General features: G+C 44.4%; 1 protein-coding gene across 3 annotated transcripts in view; it reads left to right on the forward strand.

The window, feature by feature from the left end:
* The first annotated feature begins 616 nt into the window (after positions 1-616).
* Positions 617-21360, forward strand: part of MYO10 (myosin X) — a 191205-nt gene continuing 170461 nt past the window's right edge. For 2 of the 3 annotated variants that reach the window (XM_053657370.1, XM_053657371.1), the window contains exon 1: positions 1435-1950. In XM_053657370.1, the coding sequence (XP_053513345.1) occupies positions 1930-1950 (21 nt within the window). In that variant the 5' untranslated portion in view covers positions 1435-1929. Of the gene's footprint in view, positions 714-1434; positions 1951-21360 lie in introns of those variants that run through there. The other variant, XM_053657372.1, reaches the window with a different exon arrangement.

Raw genomic sequence — 21360 nt, forward strand, 5'->3', positions numbered from 1 at the left:
ACAAGGATTCATTTACTCTGAGAAAGCCTGGGAAAACAAACTTTAAAGCATTGTTCCCTCTCTTAAGGATCTTCCATATTCCCAACGGAAGATGGGTAGGACACCAATAAAAAGCCCCTCACAACATGTAGTTTCCTCAACAGTCTTAAGAATAAGCCACACCTGTTGTTAGGTGGAGCTGGAGGCGGGATGAGTGGCTTGGCATCTCTGGGTAGGCTTCTTCTGGAAGATGTGACTTTCTGGCTTGAGTTTTAAAGGATGCGTAGCAGTTGGCAAATCCTCTACAGAGCGCGTCTCAAACTACTCGTGGTGAAGAACCAGTCGTTTTTGTTTCCAATCTGCTAGGTGCCAATCCAAGATCCCTGCTGTGCCAGTTACGTGACTCACCACGACTCAGTCTGACAACACCCAAACTGGTTTATACCCGGTTCAAAGAGTCCACCGATCATGCGCTTGGATGTCGTGGCATTTTAAAATTGTTACAAAACTTTCTAAACCTTTGTTCTGCATTTCTCTACCTGTTACGGACAGGCTCCGAACAATATGCAGACCTGTACAGGGCCAGGTGCCACCCTTGAGGGATTATTAGAGATGCAGATTGTCAGCATTCGCCGCGCTGAATTCCAATTTGCATTTTAACAAGATTGCCGTGTTTCTCGTGAACGCTGAAGTTTGGGGACCTACCGTAGAGAAAAACCAGGATTCACTACCAGGTGGGTTTGATTCCTTATTCATCTGATTTTCTTATGTTTCCTTTAGGTCCAGAAAAAGGTTACATTTTAAAAGGTGCAATTGGCTACGCCCTCTTCCAGTTTATAAAACTAGTATTCCCCGCGGCTATAAAAACGTCTCTTAACCTGACGGCAGGAAAGAAACTCAACACGCGAAGGCAGCTTCCAGAAATTCTGATTAGACTCCATCCTCGGCTTTGATCTGGCCCAACAGCCGGGGCAGCTCCTCGGACCGCGCTTCCTTCCCCTGGGTCGCTCATCTGCCGAGCTGCATTAATGAGATCCGTGTTGAGCGGGTTCCAGGGTCGGCTAGAGATCAAAGGCACAAAACAATCCCCCCCAACCCCTCCTTTCCGGTGACTACTCCGTCTCTACCACCAGAGGAAAAAGTCAAATGCCTCGCGCAACCCTGGGTGGGGAGGCCAGGACTTAAGTGGAGCCGCTTGGACCCCGCCTTCCTCGCCCTCCGCAAAGCCCTGGGCTGCCCAGGCGTGGAGTGGGCCTGGCTGTGCGGTAGGTGAGGCTGAGCTGGACGGGGTAGGGTGGGGTGGGGCGGGGCGAGCCAGGCCGGCTGGGCGGCACCGGACCCTGCGGAAGTGCGGGGCGGGGTCTACTGAGGGCTGGGCTCTTGACGGGGCGGGGCAAGGCTGGCTAGTGGGCGTGGTCTGGCGAGCGGAGAGGGGCGGGGCGTGTTCTCGTGTCGGCGAGACTCTTAGCTGCGGTGAGCAGGCTGAGCCGGGGCGCCGGGTGTACTCAGCGCGGCGGCGCTCGCGCGGGGAGAGCGGCTCGGGACTCGCTTTGTGGCCGCTGTTCGCCTGCCGGCGCTCTGCGCCTCCGGCCCCAGCTCAGAGGGAGGGGGCACACTCCCAAGTCCCCAGCCGTGCCTCCCCACACCAGCCCGGGGGAAGAATGTGCCACCAGCTGTTCTCCGCTCGCTTGCGCTGCTCCCAGAAGTGAAAAACTTGGAGGAAGAGGAGACAAAGGCTGCGTTTGGGACGGATGAGTTGAGAATTGGGTTTGGGCAAACAAAAGGTGCGAAAGACGAGAAGGGGATAAGGCGATGGCAGCGGGGGAGCCTCGGGGGCTCGAGTTCCTGGGAGTCGCGCCGTGACACGCATGGTTTCCCCGGACCGTCTGCTGGGCTGACTTCCGCGAGCTGGACACCCGACTCGGGCAAGTTTGGGAACGCACTGGAACAATGGACAACTTCTTCCCCGAGGTGAGTGTGTTCGCGGCCCCGCTCTGGCTGCTTTCCGTGAACTCGGTGTGGGCTCTCTTCGTGCTCAGACCTCGCTGCCCCCCGGAGGGAGGGATCTGCCCACGGTGCCGCGCGCCTGCCTACTTAGTACCTTTCCCTAAATCCGAGAGGGCGAAACTTCACGGGAGTCGCCTGAAATCAACCCCCCTCACCCTGGGGGAGACTGTGGATGAGTAAGCCGAGGCAGGTTTAGTTTTGTCTCGCGCTTCCACTTTGTCCCAGGAGGTAGCGAAGGTGAGCTTCCTTTTGCGTGGGTGCCGGGCTCACCCTTGTCCCTGCGGCGCCCACGTGAGGCAGCGGGCTCCGGGGCCCGGCCAGGGCATCTGCTTGCCCGATTGCCTGGGTGTAGGAAGCTCAATAAAATGTTCAGCTGGGACGTGCCTTTCTTCAAGAAAGGTCTGGTATTTCCTTTGCAAAACGTGCTGGCTTCCTGTGAGAGGGGTGCAAACACTTCCAGAGGAGACGGCTTAATGAAGTGTGAGCGGGGAAGGCGAGGGTTTAATCATTCACCGAGTTCTCTGTCCGCCGGACCTTTGGAGTCTAGCTTCTAGTTCTCACCAAGAAGTGCTCTTTTTTAGGGTTTGAGTTAATTCTAGAAGGCGAGATCAAAGGATCATATATTCGTTGTCTTTGGCAGATTTTGAACTTGAATGTAGAGAGGATCGTTTGGGGCAAACAATGGCTTTTAAAAGACTAAACTGATGCCCCTTTTAGGGTCATTGAGGGCAGGCCATCAGTTACTTGAAATCGTTGAGTTGAGAACCACCCCCCCACTCAACCTACTTCCCCGCCCCCCCCCCCCCCGAGATCCAGAGTTACTGTGGTTTCTTGGTTCCCTTTCCTTTCTTGGTTGTGTTTATTTAATAAATTCTGTTTTAAGTTTGAGGTTTGAAGTGGCTCAAAGTAAACGTAGTTGACTTAAGGGAGTCTGATGTGACTTTCATTGAAAGCCATCGGGTGTATTTGTGAATCCAGGATGGTTTTGGAATGTTCCAGCAAATTAGATTGGTGAGGGTTTGCCTCTGTTTTCGCCAACTTGCTTTATCAGACTTCATTGGATATAATATTTCAAGTCATTCGGCTTTCTAGATGCCCACTTAAACAACTATTTATAATGGCCAAAGTGATAAACATATTCTTGTGTTAATACTAATACCCAGTTTTTTCAAAGTAGTGTCTCACATGTGATACCCACATTCTCTGTGATAAGTGGGCTGGAAAGGAATTAATCATGCATTAATATGTATTTTTACTTTTTTTTTAAAGAATGAAATCTATAATTGTGAGACCATCACATGTTCTAATCCTTCATGCCTAAAACTTCATGCAGGAGTTGCAAGTTAACCAATGATGGAAGACCAGTGGGCTGTGTTTAATGTCTTTATCTGTAAGAAAAACTAGGCTTTGCCTGCAGGACAGATTCTTAACTCTTTTTTGGCTTTACTTTGTTTTTGTGTGTTCTGGGTCCCCTGGGAAATACGATGAGACACAGAATTTGGGTTATGTTTGTTGAGTCCCTGTCCCGGCGAAGCCTGTCTGTGGAGTACAGGGGTCCCTGACCTCCCCTTGGGGAGAACTCTCCCCCCTAGTGCAAGTGGGAAGAACTGCAGGACAGCTGCAGCCTGCCCTCACATTCTCTGTCGGAAAACTTTTTCCTTACACTCTACCTGGGTTCAGTGTAAAATAAAGTAACAAAACACAAAAGACAAAAACCCTGGCTGTTGGATTTTATTTCAGTGATTAATATAATATTGAAGTTGGTCTTTAGCAATCATCTACTCCAGTACCTTCCATTTCCTAGTTGAAAATTTTTAATCCAAAGATGATGTTAAGTCATTTTGCCCAAGGTTGAAGAGCTTGTTATAGAATCCAGATTTTTTTTCCTGTGTTGTTAGTGGAAATGATCGTTTGGGGGAAACTTTTTCTTATTTAAAGTTATACTTTCAATCTTGTGATGTATTTCTAAATCAGCCCTCAAAGTTCTGCCTCTAAGGTGGAGACCAGCAGAGCCAGTCAGGGCGGCCAAACAGTGCTGTATTAAGTGAAGAAAAACTCCTAATGCAGACGCTGTCTCTCACATTAGTGTCTTATAACGGAGCATCCTTTTGTTACACTGTCCAGTGAAGAAAATCTTATGCCCTGGTAGAGTAAAAATAAGGTATAGAAGTGATACATTCCAAGGACAGCAAAATTTTAAGGCCTCCTCATCACTAAATGGCAGCCCGTTCAGTAACTTTTCCCATTGTGATTTAGGCATAATGACTTGTTGCTTATTGGATAACAATTTGGAGCTAAAAGCTAACAATTGAGGGATGAAAACATTGAATGAGATATTGTATGTATTAGCTTCCTATATGAGTGGCCAGATAATAATGAAATAGGAGTTACCTGAGAGTACTAGCCACTACTTAAGAATGGTGCCAGGGTTTCTCAAACTGGGTACCTTGTCATTTTTGGCCAGTTCATTCTTTGTTTTAAGGGGGAGCGGCTGTTTGGTGGCTTGTAGGATGTTGAGCAGCCTCTCTGGCCTCTACCCACTAGATGCTAGTAGAGCCCCCAAATGTGACAACTAAAATGTCTGTAGACATTGCCAAATGAGCCATGGGGAGCAAAGTCACTGCCCATTGAGGACCACTGAGGCAGTTGCCTTGGGAAATGAATTCCCTGGCTGCATTAACAGCCGTCTTGTCTGTGAGTGTCTGCTTTAAGTATTATAGCATCAGACATCTTCCTGCCCACCAGGCCAGCTGGGAGCTTGTGAGGCTTGTGTCCCTAAGCTGATGGTTACTGACTTCAAAATGTACCTCCGGATCGGAGCAACTGAGCATCCTACACTCCCCAGTGGAGTTTGTTTCTTCATGGCCTGCCTTAGATTTTAATGGATTCTCTAAGTAAATTGTATGTGCGCTTCTGGGAAACGTTGTTTTTTCAACATTTGGAGGTAAATTGTTAAAAACGTTTATTTCAGGCAGTAACTAAAGTTGTATCTGCAATCAAAGCAACTTTTTTTAAATCAGAAAAGTCTCATCAGCAAAGTGGCAAGACTACTGAGCAAACATGTTGTTGACATTTTGAAGTAGATACTGTTTCCATGTGTCCAAGGCCAAGTACAGTGCTTGGAACACTAGAGGGGCCATAAGTACCCACCAGTGGAACTCGTAAATGAGCTTGACTTTTCTGTTTTCTATTTTAGGAATAGGTGGGGCATAATGGCTGTTCAAGCAAAAGATCTTTTGAGGATTATTAATAGGACATTTATAAATGCTTTGCTTTTAAAGAATATGTAAAGTGTATAGAACTTTATTCATAAATACAGATATTAGAATCAGGTATTAATGTTTTAAGGGATACATCGTTAGGTACAGCGGGAATGTTTTCCACTATTTACAGCCTGGTTTGCTCTGAGTTGGAACAAACTCAGTTCGCAAGATGTTAAGTGGAAACACCTTCCTTTCCACGGTTTGGGACGGGATCTTGGATTTGGTTGTTACCTGAAGTTTCTCAGCTAGCTTTTTTTTAATTATTATTTTTTAAGATTTTACTTACTTATTTCTAGAGAGAGGGGAAGGGAGGGAGAACAATACTGATGTGAGGAAGAACCATCTGTTGGTTGCTTGTCGCAGATGCCCTGACTGACCAGGTACCGAACCTGCAGCCCAGGCATGTGCCTTGACTGGGAACTGAGTTAGTTACCCTTTGCTTTGTGGGATGATGCCCAACCAAGCCACACCAGTCAGGGCTCAACTAGCTTTTTAAACTGGGAAGAGTTCTTGGGTCTATTTTCTAATAGTGTTATATGTATATATATATATTTTTTGTTTTAGAGCTCATTGATATTGTCTTGGTTAAAAAAAAAAATAAGATTTGTTTTTGGCAACTCCTTCCCTTCCCCCAAATCATCTCTCCCAGGCAAAAGGGAAGAGCTGAGGACTTCCTCGTCCCACCAAATCCTGAAACCCACTTTTGATGACAGTAATAGAATCAGAGCATTTAGTTTTCTTCTCACAGTGGAGTTGTAATGACTTGCCTTTTCTGTACACTCTGCAAAAGATTTCTGTTGTCAAGTACGTTTTTTGGCCCCTGTCACATTGGGAACAGCAAAGCCCTGGGAGCAGCTGCGAGCAGGACAGTTGTTGCTAACAGGGCGCCCGGATCTCCCGGGCCAGGGCTCCCGGGCCAGGGCGGGCAGGGAGAGGCTGCTCCCCGTATCATGTGGCCTGATGCTCTTGCACTCATCTCTCCAAATCAGGCACAGACCAGTGTGGTGAATTCCATCTCTGCTCACTTTAATTTTAAGCGGGGTCACCTATAAGGTCATGCGCCCTGAATGTGCTCTTCAATTGAGATTGGTAGGGTAGCGTACCTTACTATTAATGGGTTTCAAAATTCTGCATTCAGGGCAACTGCTGTGTAACATTTTCATATCATTCATTTGCAGCAAACATTCAAGAATGAGCAATTCAGGAAGTCTACTTTAAGCTTTATAGCCTTCCCCTGCCTAAAGGACTTTAGGTAGAGGGACAAACAGTTATTCTGTAAAAGCATAGAAAAGCTGTGTCTGGTTGTACCCTCCCACCTGTGAAAGCTGGGCCAGATTACCTGACCTTCCTGGTTTTTATTTTTCTGTCTATAAGTAGGCATAATAGTGTTGGCCTTATGTGATTACTAAGTGAATTGGGGATAAGATTAACAAAACACTTGTCACGTTGTAGGTAGGTAAGGAAAAATAAGAGTCTTTGTTATAGTAACTCAGAAGTTAAAAATGAGTGGCCCTCAGTGGGTGAATGAAGTCCCAGTATTCAACGGTGCAGGGGAATCTTGGCATCAGAACTGCTCCCTGGTATCATTTCTTTGTGCTGGGTTGCATTTACTAATTTGCTCCCTTTCAGCCTGTACACTTCTGGTAGATTTTATATTTCCAGAACTTTATCTAAAGCATATCCATATTGCTTACAAAATCAGACTCACATTCATGAGTCGGGTTGTCCAGGCCTCTGATCTTGCAGCCCTCTTCATTCTTTCCCCGGCATGGATTTGACTCCAGAGGCTCTCTTACCAGCCCAGCTGCATACCAGTGTGCATGCTGCCCTCTCTGACTGGTCTAGTTCACGGTGCCCCTACCTCTCTTTACTCTGAACTTGGCTCTTTCTGTCCTGGTCATCTTGGGAATTTATTCCTGTTAGCTAGAGGCTTTACATACCTCCCTGCTCCCTTCTCAAATGAGTAAACAGTGTCTTGAGAGGTTAACTCTCCCATTTGTAGGTTTTAGAACCTTGTTTGCACTGAAAGGCCCTTAGGATGGGATTCTGCCCTTGTATATATAGCTGTTATTTTTTCCATAAGTACAGATTTTTTTTAATGGTGGAAGAGGAGATGCTCATAATCTTTCATTAATGACAAAGCATTTTAGAATTCTTTGAAGATAATAATAAATATGGCTAATGTTTATTGAGTGCTTGTTATGTGCCCCCTAATGTACCCGAGCACTTGACATTCAGTAACTCATTTAATCCATTTAACAACCCTGTACCGCTCTACAGATTAGGAAAGTAGGGCACAGAGAGGTTCAGTTTTAGTCCAGTGTCACACGGCTAGGAAATGACAGCCAGGATCTGAATCCAGACTGGCTGTCTCCAGAGCCTCTGTGCTCTTCACGGCCTGTTGGTGTCATTAATGTTACACTGGCGTCATTGTCATTGTTCCCAGGCACTTTGATGAGGTACCATATACAGTAGTAAATGATTTTTAAGTTGAAAACAGTGTGGGGATTTGGGGAAACAAGTGGTCCACACCCCAGAAGCATTGCAAACCCAGCAGGAAAATGCGAATCAGCTTTTGAACATGACACTAATTTTTAGTTGCTTTTTTTTTTAACTTACGAAAGAGGGGTGTCTTGTGTTTCTTTGTAAAATGTGGTTTCCACAGCTGCTGGTCCCAACCTCATGAGGACGGTGGGAAGAATGTATAAGAAGGCACTTAGAGAACTGGGTTTTTGAGAAATGTTTATTTTATTAAAAGAAAGGGTCGGACAACTCATTTTTCTCCCCAGTTCTGATGCTCAATTACTGGAGTATTCCTCTGTGAGATTTTCTGAGGGAATCTTGTCTTTCGAGTAACGACGTTGGCTGCATTCCCAGAGTTTTCCGTATCAGTCGGGTTGTCCTCGTTGGCTTACTAACACTCGTGCAGTGACCATGACAGCAGAGAGGAATGTTTTTCAAGGATCCTTCCTTGGGTACAATATTTTACTTCCTTGCTAATAGCCTTTTTGCAAATTGTCTCCACCAGGCTGAAAACAAGACACTTGAGTCCCCAATTTCAATCTGGCATCTCATGTCTCGTGACAGCGTATCCTCCCACCCTGTCAGTTGCAGGAAGAGGTGGTGGAGGTCTGGCGGCAGAGCCGGGGAGTAGCGGGGGGAGCTGTACACTTCATCCCTCTCTCTGCCTTCGCCCGGGCTTCTGTAGCTGCTGAAGGATTAGAGTTCCTTCTGTATAAAGGCATTTTATACATTGTGCTAGTTTAAACAGTGAGATATTCGTATTAGAAAAGCTAGGCAAGGTTGAATTTTCGCACTTTGGGGTAGGCACACTTATCTTGACTGTCTGATTTAGGGGCCAAGATAACACAAGATATGGGGCTATTGCAATGTCGCTTGTTTACTTGGTCTCTTACCCAGCATTGGGTTTTGAAATAATCCATAATTCTTTCAAATATCTTTTTTGGGGGATCGGTTAGTAGCATGTGAGCAGTATCCACTGACATGGTGGGGAGAGGTGGACCTCTCTCTGATGAGCCTGCACCCATGATATCTATTCAAACAAGGTTTCATCTAGTAGACTGTGTACTGATGAGTGTGGCTGACCGTGCATTTTGGGGTTTAGTAGCTTCATAGATACTTACATTAGGTTCCTAGGAATATATTTAGAATTAGAAGTGTTCTTGCTGGGGGGGAAAAAAGCTTTTGATAAGCATAGATTTTCTTTATTACTTTTCTTTGTCATTCTTAAACCATGTTCCCCTTGATTCTGCAAAGCCGCACCAAGTGTAGAAAATGCCCGGGAAGACAGAAACTCCGGGTCCAACTCTTGACATGTTGTGGTGTGTGCTTTCTGCGCCTCCGTAGCTGGTGGGGTAAAAGCACACCTGTGATGCTCCCTTTGAGTTGATTGAGAAAAGTCCTCAATGTCGGGAGGCTTGCCTGTGTACGGGAGCCCCTGTCATTTTCAGGGTCAGGGTGAGAGTTCAAATGCAGGGCCCCCCTGTCACATATCTAAATATTTACAAGTTAAGTTATAGGCAAGCTTACAAACGGCTGAATGAAATCTCTTCTATTCTCCTACCGTGACAAACATATCTTCCTCAGGACACAATCGAAGAAATTGTGAAGTTACGGGTTTTACTGCTGAAAGTCAGCAGACTGTCAAAGATGAATGAAGATGATTGATTATAGCTGCACATGGCTGGGGTCCTTTTCATGGGCCAGCAATGTTTGAATGAGTAATAGACATAAACTCCATGGCACATTTTCTATAAATCTCTTTTTTTAGCCCATGTTTCTGCAAAGTCACTAATTTTATGATGATTAGTCATGATTTTCACAACAATTTATGTTTTATTGGTAGTAACGCCAAAGTAGAAATCTTTTTTTAAGTCATTGAGGTTCTTAGATTTACTTTTTAAAAATTACTTTTTTTTGGAGAAGGTCTGCTTGCTGAGGCTGGACATTAGATACTGGCATTGTCAACAAAACGCACACAGTGATACTTAGATTTAAAAAGGAGTAGGACTGCAGGTGATAAATTCTCTATATCGTAGGATGTACACAGTTGTGTAATTTTATTATGTCACTGTCATTGATATTGTGAATCTCACTTAAAAAAAAGACTTTAAAATTCATTTTTGGAAAGAGGGGAGGGAGAAAGTGAGGGAAAGAAACACGAGTCAGCTGCCTCTTGCATGCCCCCAACTAGGGATCTGGCTTGCAACCCAAGCATGTTCCCCTCGTGGGGAATCGAACTTGTTACCTCTTGGTTCACAGGCCAGTGTTCTGTCCACTGAGCAACACCAGCCAGGGCATCATCGCTTCTTAAAACAACCTCTAGGCCCATTATGTATTTCTTAAGTTGTTTTTCAGACCTTTCAGCATTGTGTCTATTATAAAGAAAACAACACAGAAGTTAATTCATTAGAAATCTGGTTTCATATGAGGTTATATCTTAATGCACCTTTGCCATAAACTAATCTACATAAAAATGTGATTGGGGATTATGTGTGTGTGCATTTTTCCCTTCCTAGTCATATGAATGTTTTTATTTCCTTAATCTGATATTTAAATATTTTCCTAAAATTGCAGTTTTGGTTGCATGTTTCACTTTTGCTCCCTTTTGATTGAGGAACTTTCCCCCTAATGTTTTTAAACATTTTTTAAAGTGAAACGGCCAAAGTGTGTTTGGGTTTGGGGAAGCTTTTGCTAGTATTATTAATGGTAAGCAATAGTTCATAACAAATAACCGCCACTTGCTGCGAGTTCAAAATTAATAATTCTGTTTTCACCCAAGACCATGATTTGTTTTTTTGAGGAAATTCTGGGGGTTTTTGTTTGTTTGTTTTTGCTTTTGGGATCTACAGGGCACTCTAAAGTCCACAGCCCAAGGCAGAGTCCTGGGTGCATGCTTCTCAGAGTGGCCCTGCCCATTCCTCCGGGCCCTGCATCACCGTCTGGATGACCGCTTTAGGCTGTTTCTGCTGTGCTTTTGTAGAAGACAGCACACACACATTTTTGTACCTGTATCATTGTGTGGTTGTCTGACTATTTCTTAAGGATACCATTTTCTGGGTGTGACATTTGATCAGAGAAGGCTTCTGCACATTTTTACTTACTGCTCAGCAATAAGAGTTGTTTGGGATGTGTTAGTGCAGCTTGCTGCGGGCACAGCTGAGACACGCTGCCAGGATGTGTTTGCGATAAGAGGGCTTTCCTAACTCTTGGTAGACTACTAATGACATGCATCGTTTCACAGAGGATGTTAACATTTAGTCCTCAGTTTCTGGGTCCCCTGCTAGGTCTTCTCTGAGCCTGGGTTCGGGGGGAGAGGCGCTCTTCTCAGTGAATAGCAGGGCTGTTGATTTATGTCTGGCCCTCGGAAAATCCCAGTGTGGTTGCTAATGTTCATTTAAGGCCAAAGCACATACAAAGGATTCAGCCTTGTTCTGCCTGGGGAGCCACCGGCCATTTGTTCAGGGGATTGTGTGTATGGATTTTTTTTTTTAAGTTCTCATTCCTTTGCATTGTAAATATCCTTGGGAGTTAACCCAGGGCCATAGCAGTAATGTGGTGGTGTTCTAACCGTAGAGACTTGAGTGACATGCGGCACTGGTGTGTGTGTCTGCATGTTTGACTTTAAGACTTATTATTTTAATTTATTTCCCGCAGGAAATCTTTCCATGAAGTCTGAAATAAGTGTTGAATGCTGGGCACAAATATCACGGCATCGTTTATGATGGCGTCACTTTAGGCAAGTTTGCCTGTTTATTTCTGCCCACACTTCCAGTGGTGTGGGCTGAGGGCCAACGTGTTCAGCCCTTTGGTGGTTTTCAGCCTTGGATTTTCAGATGTGGACAGGTGTGCTTTCTGGGCCTTCTCAGCCTCTTCACTGTTGACACTTTTGGCTGGGTTAGTCTTCATAGGTGAGGGCTGTCCTGTGTGCCTTGGGACATAGGTGAGGGCTGTCCTGTGTGCCTTGGGACATAGGTGAGGGTTGTCCTGTGTGCCTTGTGCCTTGGCATCCTGGACTCTGATCGCTTGATGCCAGTGGCACTCACCTTCCTCAGTTGTGACAACTGAAAATGTCTCCAGATATTGTGTATGTCCCCTGGGAAGGAAGGGGGCGCAAAGTGACTCCAGAAGCCACTGCTATGGCCACAGCTTGAATTTGATCTCATTAGTACATTTTCCAGTCCTCGTTTATACCGATTCCTGATTGCTTTTCACCCCTGTGGGTGATGAGGAGCACACATTTATTAGTGTTGAAGTTTTATTTTGTTTAGGATCCAAACTCTAAGTCATGGTTTATCACCCAAGTTGTGTGTTAAGCTGTTCAGTGTGGTTAGAATACTTAACATCCAGCTGTATCCTCTGCCCAAGGCTTTTGTTGGTCTCCCATTCTGGCATTTGACTCCTCATTCCCTGGGGTCCCTTTCAGATCCTCTCCCTGGGGCATTAGAGAAACATACATGACACTGTACTGATGATGAAACTGACTTGTTCTCTAACAGGACAAAGAAGCTCATATTCTCTCCAAGTGGAGAACATGTTGAACTAAGTTGTATCTCCTGCCCTTTCTCCCACGTGTTTATTTTGTACAGTTTTTTTTCTGGGATACATTAAAAAAAAAAACCGCAATAGGCTCAGACGTTGCCAAAACATTTAGTATAGTGAGGCCTTGTGCACCTGCCACCCAGCTTCCTTGGTCACCATCTCATGTAAAAGTGGTACCATATCAAAGCCAGGAAATGGACATTGGTACAGTCTACAGACCTCATTCAGATTTCGCCTGCTTTTATGTACATGTCAGTGTTTCCACACGTGTAGGCTTGTGTAACCACCAGCATCATCCTCGTATAGTGCTTTCCATGCCCCAAGCTACCCCGTGAGAAATACTCCCACCTCCCCCCAGCCCTTAGTGACTACTGGTCTATTCTCTGTAAGTTTGCCTCTTCCGAGTGTTATGCGAGTGAATCAGACAACATGGAAACCTTCTGAGATGGAGCCGCAGCACTCGGCACCTTTCAGACCTGCCTGTGTTGTTGCATGCAGGGACCGTTTGTCCCATTTTATTGCTCAGTAGCGCCCATTCTTCCCGTGCTCATTTAAAACCTGTTGCTAACCTCCATTACCATTCTGAGGCTAATAGTCATTTGTGTAATAAAATACTCTTTTCTTGTCCCAGGGTAGTTAAGAGGCCAGATTCTCATGGCCCTCCTTGTCTACTCCTTGTAGTGAATTTAAGTGCTGTTGTCAAAATATTTTTTATGGTTTGTGACTCTGTCTGAAGTCTCTTTGAGGTAGATTCCCTGAGACCTGGTGCATTTGAATTTGCCCATCATGGTACCAACTCGCAGGTTTCTATTCCTGATCTCTTACTCAGAGATGGGTAATACCGCCTTGTGAATCACAGGCACTGCTGTCCCAAAAGACGGTCATTCTGTAGGGGTTCTGTCAAAAGTTGACACCAGTTTCAGCTTCAAGAATATGAAGTCAGGTGCAGACTATAAATTTTGACATTAATTTTTCAGACCTTGAGAACCACTGGAATTCTTGGATGTTTCTCGGTAACGTGGTTTTCCAGCTGTGTCTATTTCCTTCTTGCCGTTGGGCAGATTGATGGGTTAGATTACTGTGTTTTAGGCCCTAAAACCATGTTTACTTAAGGTTCTTGCTAAGGCCAGTGAGTCTTTTTCCAGAAATATTTCAAAAATGGGTTCTCTTCTTGTTTTTCAAAGTCAGTATCAGAAGAAAAAGACATGCTAGCCCTGGCTGGTGTAGCTCAGTAGATTGAGCACAGGCCTGGGAACCAAAGGATCACAGTTCGATTCTTAGTCAGGACACATACCTGTGTTGCAGGCCAGTTCCCAGCGGGGGACACATGAGAGGCAACCATACATTGATATTTCTCTCCTTCTCTCCTTCCCTTCCCCTCCAAAGATAAATTTTTAAAAGACATGATAAAATGAGCTCTTGATTGTGAAATTAGGAGGAGTAGATTCCGCCATATAGAATTTTGGAGAGGCAAGGGAGGGGCTGTTTTGCATGAGTTGTGAAGGGTCATTTGCACATCTATCTTTTTATTTCCTAGTATTTTATTAGTTATTTCCTAGTATTTTATTTAAAAAAATGAAAACATAAGTGATCAGTTTCAAGAGTAAGAGCGGGGAGCACTAGTCATTCTAGCTCGGCCTCCGTAGGACCTGCTCTTCTGTGGTTTGTATGCAGTGCTCAGAAATGTGCTTCCATAGGGCACACTCTTTCATGGGGTCCAGAGAGCTCTTAGCAGGACGGTGACATTATTCTCCTGTATTTCTGCAACATCAAGTAGATTCCTTTTATTTATCACGAGGCACCGAGATCTAGGTTACTTTACCCCAAATCTACCACAGATGGCGGGGTCAGCGATAAAACTTAGGTTGTGTCCTTCAAGTCTCTTAAAATCACCACGGGCTCTTAAACCTCCACCAGGTCCCTGAATGGGAATCTTTAACGTCGGCGTGCACCTGAGACAAGGAAATGGATATCCTCAGAAGAGTTAAAGGCCCTGGAGGGTTTTACTTTTGCATTTTTATAAAATGTTTGGTGAAATTGAATAGCTGTGCCCTTAAGGAAAGCCAAATTTTGGAAGTTTGTTTGTTTGTTTATTATTAATTTTTAAATAATGGGTATAGCGTACCTTTACCTTACCGAGCTTAAGACCAAATTACCTTTTAAAGAAAAAAAAATTTATTCCAGCAGTGTTCTCTAACTCAAGACAGTGGTTTATTTGTCCGAGAAGGAAACAGCGATGTGTAATTAGGATTTGATATCGTGGGGGCTTTGGTTACAGTGTGACTATAAATGGCACTCATCCTAGTGGCTGCGTCAATTCAGTCTCCCTGTCGTCTGCCTTTTCTTGTATCTGGTTTAAATTTATTGATCACTTACCGTGGGCTGGGTCTGTGTTAAATTCTTTACATGGATGAACTTATTTAATCTCTTCAAGTCTTACGCAGTTGGTACGGTTCTCCTCTCCATTTTATGTATGAGAATACCGGATCTTAGAAGTTAAGTAACTCCCCCAAGTTCACACAGCTGGGAAGTGGTAGGACTCGGACTCGGACCCGGATGTGGAGCTGGCTTGCGTGTGGAGGTGCTGGCAGCAGGTGTGTGGAAGGAGGTGCAAATGGCAGCTTGTGGAGACCCCTGGGCGTGTGTATTTGCTTCTCCCCAAAGAGCAGGCCTAGGGCATGTAAATCGAGCCGGGAAGAATGACCCATTTCTGCCAGCGACTGGAACGAGGAGAAATTTCCCTCTAACCCAACAAGGAAAATCACAATCCTCCCGGTCATTCATGTGACAGCAGCGAGTGACCATTCATCCTGAGTGAGAGGCCTAGTAGGTGTTCTTTGGGGAAGAAGAGTCAGAGACTGATTTCAGTGACATTTTTATAGGTGAGCATCTCTCCTGAAGGCGAAGGTCACGCTGAATCTCCCAAGTCATTTGTCATGGCTCTCGTCTGTTGGTGCTGAGCCCCAGATTCCCGTGAGGTGCTGTTGTGCGAGGCGTGTTTGCTTTGGACTCTGGGACATTTCCCGAACCTTGCTTGTCATCTGCAGAGCCGACAGCTGCCATCTGCCTGGTAGCTGTCAGTGGCCCTTGGCCGACTTGTCGTAGATTTGGGCATTTGGACTCTGCACATCCTTCTCAGCAGAGATGGATAAAAGTGCCATATCGTTCTAGTTCGAGGTGCATTTTCTTTTAGAAAGACTTTTTTTTTTATTAGAGAAGTTTAGATTCATAGCAAGTAATAAAATTTTAGGGAACCATTTGGGAGATTGACCTCCCTTCAAGTGATGGGAGATTTTTTTTTTATCCTCAGCCGAGGAAGGGAAAGAGAGAGAGAAACGTGGATGTAAGTGAGAAGTGTTGACGGGTTGCTGCCGGTAAACGCCCAGACCAGGGATTAAACCTGCAACCTAGGTATGTGACCTGACTGGGAATTGAACCCGCAACCTTCTGGTTACCAGACGATGCTGCAACCTAGTGAGCCACACCAGCCAGGGCAATGTGATGTGATATTTAAAAAATAATAATTAATGGTTTACATTTAAGTAGACTTTTCCAAGCTCTAATTCAGTTAAGATGGAGATATGGTAGCTGCTAATGTTTTTCATTCCTAACAAAGGCAGGTGTTGTAGTTTATGAAGAGAAGGGCTGCCATGGTTATAAAGTGTGCAGTCTGGACGTTGGTGAGGGCTGGGTAGATCTTTAGGAATGGAATTAGGATTATGTTTTATATACAGTAGTGCTTCTCAACTTGGGGTAGTTTTGCCTTCCTGGGGCTATTTAGCAATGTCTGAAGACGGTTTTGGTTTTTACCGCCAATGTGGGGAGGGCACTCCCAGCATCCACTGGGTAGAAGCTGGTAAACGTCTTAAAACGCACAGGAGAGCTCCTGAAACACAGATGGATTTAGTCCAGATGCCAGTAGGGCCGCGATTATTCCTGTGGTGTGTTTTTTAGGGGTATACATGCATGTGTGTGCGTGTGTGTACGTGATGCATTCTCCTGATTTCTAAAAAAATAATTTTAGAATCTGAATGATATTTTATAGCTTAATTGTGTATCTAGATCTGTAGTTATGTCTTACATTTATTCCAAAATTGATTTCTGTAATATTAGTGGAAAATGAATAAAATATACTTATTAGGTATAAGATATATATATATATATATATATATATATATTCATTGTAGAGGTATTTCTTTCCAGGCTTCCTTAACCGTGAGCTTGCACTCACCCTAAAACAGCAGGAGTAGACTGTGGACAGGTTCTGTCACAGAAGACCAGGAAACCGATGCGTGTTTCTGAGACGGAAGAAAGGCCAGCGTTAGAGACCTGCCCTCTGCCCTCTGGACCTTCCTTGTCACTTGATTGTTTTTAGTTAATTACCAAACACTCGGGTTACAGATCCTGATAATAAAGCAAGAGGCAGCTTCCTGGAACTGGGAATAATTGAAACTTGACCAACAAAACTCCACACCTTCTCTTTTCTTTTCCACTTCTGTGTTTTGATAAGTAAGTGATTTTTCTTTCTGCTTTAATTTTCACCTATCATGTTATTTTCTTGCAAGCCACAGTAATGAATCATGGGAAGCTTGATAAAGGCTATTGAATCAGCAAGCAGAACTCTCATTTGCTGAAAATCATTGGGAGAATACTCAACAGGACTTCATTGTTCTCCCCAAACATTCAGGTGGGAGGGGCATTAAGTTGGGTTTGTTTTCAAGTTCCTGGATTTAATCTATGGTTTAGGAGTGAGTTGTTTTTTTTTTTTTAAATTTCGGCTTCATTAAGATATAATTAGCATGTAAAGTTCTAAGATGTTTAAACTGTACATTGTGGTAGGAATGAGTCCTTCCCATGTTTCTCCTCACCTCTTTTCTTCCCTTCTGGCAGAAAGACAAATACAAAAATTAAATCTGATGTTCTTTTGACTTTGTTGCTTTTTCACATGTCAGGTGCTATAAATGAGACATCTTTCTAGATGAACTGTGGTGTCATGCATGCTTTGTTTATTGATTGGGAGTCATTTAAATAGACTCTGCAGGGCTCCAAATGGGATATTTAATCTGTTGGAATAAGGGTCTGTGCCACTATCTGTTGACCGGAAATTAATTTCAGTGGATAATTTGTTGGGTGTTAGCTGACCTTGACAAGGAATGAAGGTCCCCGGAGGTGGTTCATGATGGAAATCTGGGCTTAATAGGTGGGTAATGAGACTTCAGGGATGACACTGTCACCAGGGCTTGGGCTTAACTTAGCTCGTGACCAAGTCATTCAGTTGTAAGGGACTGGCACCAAGCTCTTACTCACCAGTTCAGTTAATTCAGATTAATAAGAAACTCGAGTGTGGTGAATGATTTCTTTGCTTCAGAGATCACTGCTTTTTAAAGGTCACTGTTGATGGAACTCAGCCTGGTTCTGTTGTGCCGATGGACCTGTGGTGTACCTGGCACATGTGAAACAAAGCTATGCTAAGGTCAACATCCAGGTTCCAGGGGAATTCCCACCCCTGCCTTACTGAGACCGCGATGTTATGAAGGGGGCACCAGGTGAAATGGAGGAAGTGTGGTTGTTTAACTGATGAACCTGAAACGTCCTTAATGTTTATCCAGACACTCTAAAACTAACAATAATAGAGGACACGTATGAGACACTTACTTGGTAGCATTTGCTGTGCCAAGCCCTTGTATATATCACGTCACTGAGTCACCTGCATGTTAGGAACTACTGTTAGTTCCATGTAGAGTTAATGAGTTGTAGCTTAGAGAAGCTAACTACACTAGTCAGGTCACACAGCTGGTAGATGGGATTCCAGGTTTTTCATCTGACTCCAGGACCCATGTTCATTTGTTTGTCTTCCAAGTTGATATCGCAAGAGCTTATCATAGCTCTCCCAGCCTGGTGGATGGCTGGTCTGGGAGATTGACTACAGACTTATCAAATGTTTGGGTTTTTCTTAGTGCTTATGGTCCCACACTGAGTAATGGTCGTATTTCAAGGTTAATTTCACGGTTTGTGTGCTCACTTTGAGGGTGTGTTTTGTCTAGGATGCCCTCAAATATAGGACATATCTGGGGCTAGAAACTCAATATTGCAAGTGGGCAAAACAAAAATAGCTACTTCAGCAAAAGTAACAGGTCTACAGAATTAACAGTGACACAGATGGGCCACCATAGGCTTCCTCAGATATCACTTGTCCCAACAAGATATTGTGGGACGTAGTAGTTCTTTTGCTGGCTTCTATCTGGTAGATGGATATCATGATGAGGTTTTTTTATAAATGGGTTCTGCAGGCTTCGTAGGGTGTTCCAGCAGAAGCTCATGGAAGTTGTCATGGAACTTGGGGAGGTTGTCGCCGGTCGGAACCATATCGAGGGTCTGTGTGGCCAGCAGGTGGGATCAGCAGTGCGGACTCCAGCAGTGGGTTCTTTCTGCCCAGCTGCCATACATGAAGCTCTTTATCGTTTTGTTGGGGTCAGACAGATGTTGCTGTGCCTTCCCTGATCTTTATTGCCCAAGTCCATGTTCCCAGCTGCCTTCCAGTGAGGAGCTCAGCTGGCTGGGTGTGGTATATTGTTTCTTGTCTTAACTGATGAGATGTAAAACATTCAACATTGAAGTGCAGAGAGTACCCTGCATTATGGAGATTCTTTCTTCTGCTGGTGCTGGTTTCTCATCAGGCTGTATCCCCATCCCCCCCACCTTCCTGTGCACCCCAAGTAGACGGCAGCTTGGCTTTGCCTGTTGGATGTAGGGCTATGATTTTTGCTGGCCTATTTCTGAACTTTAATACACATGGATGTGACGTAGTTCTTCTAACTGGTCACTTTGGTTCTGACTCCAGATCTTGTCTGCTGGCCATACCCACCCCCACGTCACGCATGTACCCCTGCCCAGGGCACTGCTCAGGGTTGATGATGCTTCTGTGCAGAACTGCCCCTCCCGGCCTCCATCCGGTCTCTGACTTGTTGCTGTTCTGGGGTCTCAGTTATGACAGGTCTCATCTACCATGTTTAGTGGGAGCCTCTACTCTGCAGATAACAGTTTCTCCAAAGACAGACCTGTGAAGGTGGAAATTTTCCAGTATCGGAGGGCAGACCTGAAGTTAATCATTCACTCTTAAGCTTCACATGGCCAGGTGAGGAGCAGCAGAACATTGCAGTTTGAAATGTTTACCTAGTTTATGGTGCATTGGCCTGTATTTTCTGCCCAAATTACCACGTATCCTGCTCCCAGCTTTACTGATAGTCAGAAAAGAGTTGATTATATCATCTAAGATTTTTTAAAGTAATTGGCAATACCCTGGCTGGGTAGCTCAGTTAGTTAGAATGTCATCCCCGTACTCCAAAGTTGCAGGTTTGATCCCTGGTCAGGGCACATACCAGAAACCACCAATGAATGCACAGGGACAGCAAATAGATGTGTCTCTGTCTCTGTCTGTCTCTCTCAACCCCTCGTCCCTCTCTCTGTCTTTAAAATCAGTTTAAAAAAACTAAATTGGGGAGTTATAAGAGAATGTTCATTGCTTCTCCTGACTTTTTTATTTGGTGAGTTGTTCGCACCTTTCAATTCTGAATAGGTAAGCATTTGTTTTATCACTGGAGACAAAGGAACAGTTTTTGATATCTGCGTTAGGTTATCAATCACGGAAGAATGGCAACTCTGTAAGAAATGTAAGCTCGTTTTTGGTGAACTTTGTAAACACCAAAGGGAAGATAGAGTCAATTATTTTTTTGAGGAATAAACAGAATTTCCTTGTGTTCCGGCACTCAGCTGGCAGCCAGCCAGGAAGTGTGCCTACAGGACACGGATTATCCCAAATGAAACTGATGGAAAACGTCTGACCTGCTGGAGGCTGAAATTCGATACCGAGGCGGTGACATGATGCTGTGTGTGTGTGTGTGTGTGTGTACATGCACACGCACGCATGCACGTGTTCATCGTGGAGCAGGGGGGCAGGTGAAAGATGTTGGAAGCCTTCACCCCTGGCAGCTATAAATGGAATCCTTACTCACTTGAGTGGCTAAATTCATGCTCTTAAAAAGGGCTTTATTCTGTCATTTGGTCAGAATTAAGATTTGATTCAATATATTATGTTCATGCCTGGCCTAAACTCATGCTCATTTTCCTTTTGATTTGAGCCAAGTTTAATTAAGAGCATTGCCTGACAAGCCCATTAAATAATTGAAACACTTCCCTTCAAAAGCTTACTCTGAATGGGGGCACTGTGTACAAAATCTACGAGCTGGCTTGTGGGTGGGAGGTGTGGTCCCCCGTGGGGCTGTGGCCCCCTGCAGCTCGCAGACCTGGGACAGTTAAGGCTCAGGTTGCCAAGCCTTCAAGGTTTTTTTTAATTAAAAAAAAATTTTAGAGGGAAAGAGTAAAAAACAAAATGTTCTGCATTACTTGTCAACATTTTATAAATTAAGACAATTGACATATGTCAACATACCTGGTTTTCCTTAAAAAACTAGAAGGCCTGACTTGGCTGGGTTGCTCATTTGGTTAGAGTGTGGTTCCAACATGCCAAGGTTAGAGGTTCAATCCTTGTTCGGGGTACATACGAGCATCAGCCAATGAATGCATAAATACGTGGAACAAGAAATTCTCTCTCTCTCTCTGAGCAGGCCAAACAGAACTCGACAGGCGCCTGTACTCTCCAAGTGGTGAAGACATGCTGCTCCTTAATTTTGGAGCGAAGGAGAATGGGTTGGCTTATGTTTTCTTTGGGTTAATTTTAGCCTGCTTCCAAAAACTATTGACTGTATCGTGAACTGTTTTGAGAGGGTAGTATCTAGGTTAAATTTCTTCATTTTCAGAAAGGGTCCTCATGTTGTTCAGTCTTTTTGGCCCATTCTGTATGTTTTAGTTGGGATAGAAGATGGATATTGTTGTCTTTTAAAAAAATATTTTATTTATTTATCTTTAGAGAGAAAGAGGAGGAGAGAAGGAGAGAAACATCAATGTGTGGTTGCTTCTCGTGAGTCCCCTGCTGGGAACTGGCCTGCAACCCAGGCATGTGCCCTGACTGGGAATCGAACCGCGATCATGT

Source organism: Artibeus jamaicensis, unplaced genomic scaffold (genome assembly GCF_021234435.1).
Source record: "Artibeus jamaicensis isolate MK-2021 breed Jamaican fruit bat unplaced genomic scaffold, CSHL_Jam_final scaffold_369, whole genome shotgun sequence".
Taxonomy (NCBI): domain Eukaryota; kingdom Metazoa; phylum Chordata; class Mammalia; order Chiroptera; family Phyllostomidae; genus Artibeus; species Artibeus jamaicensis.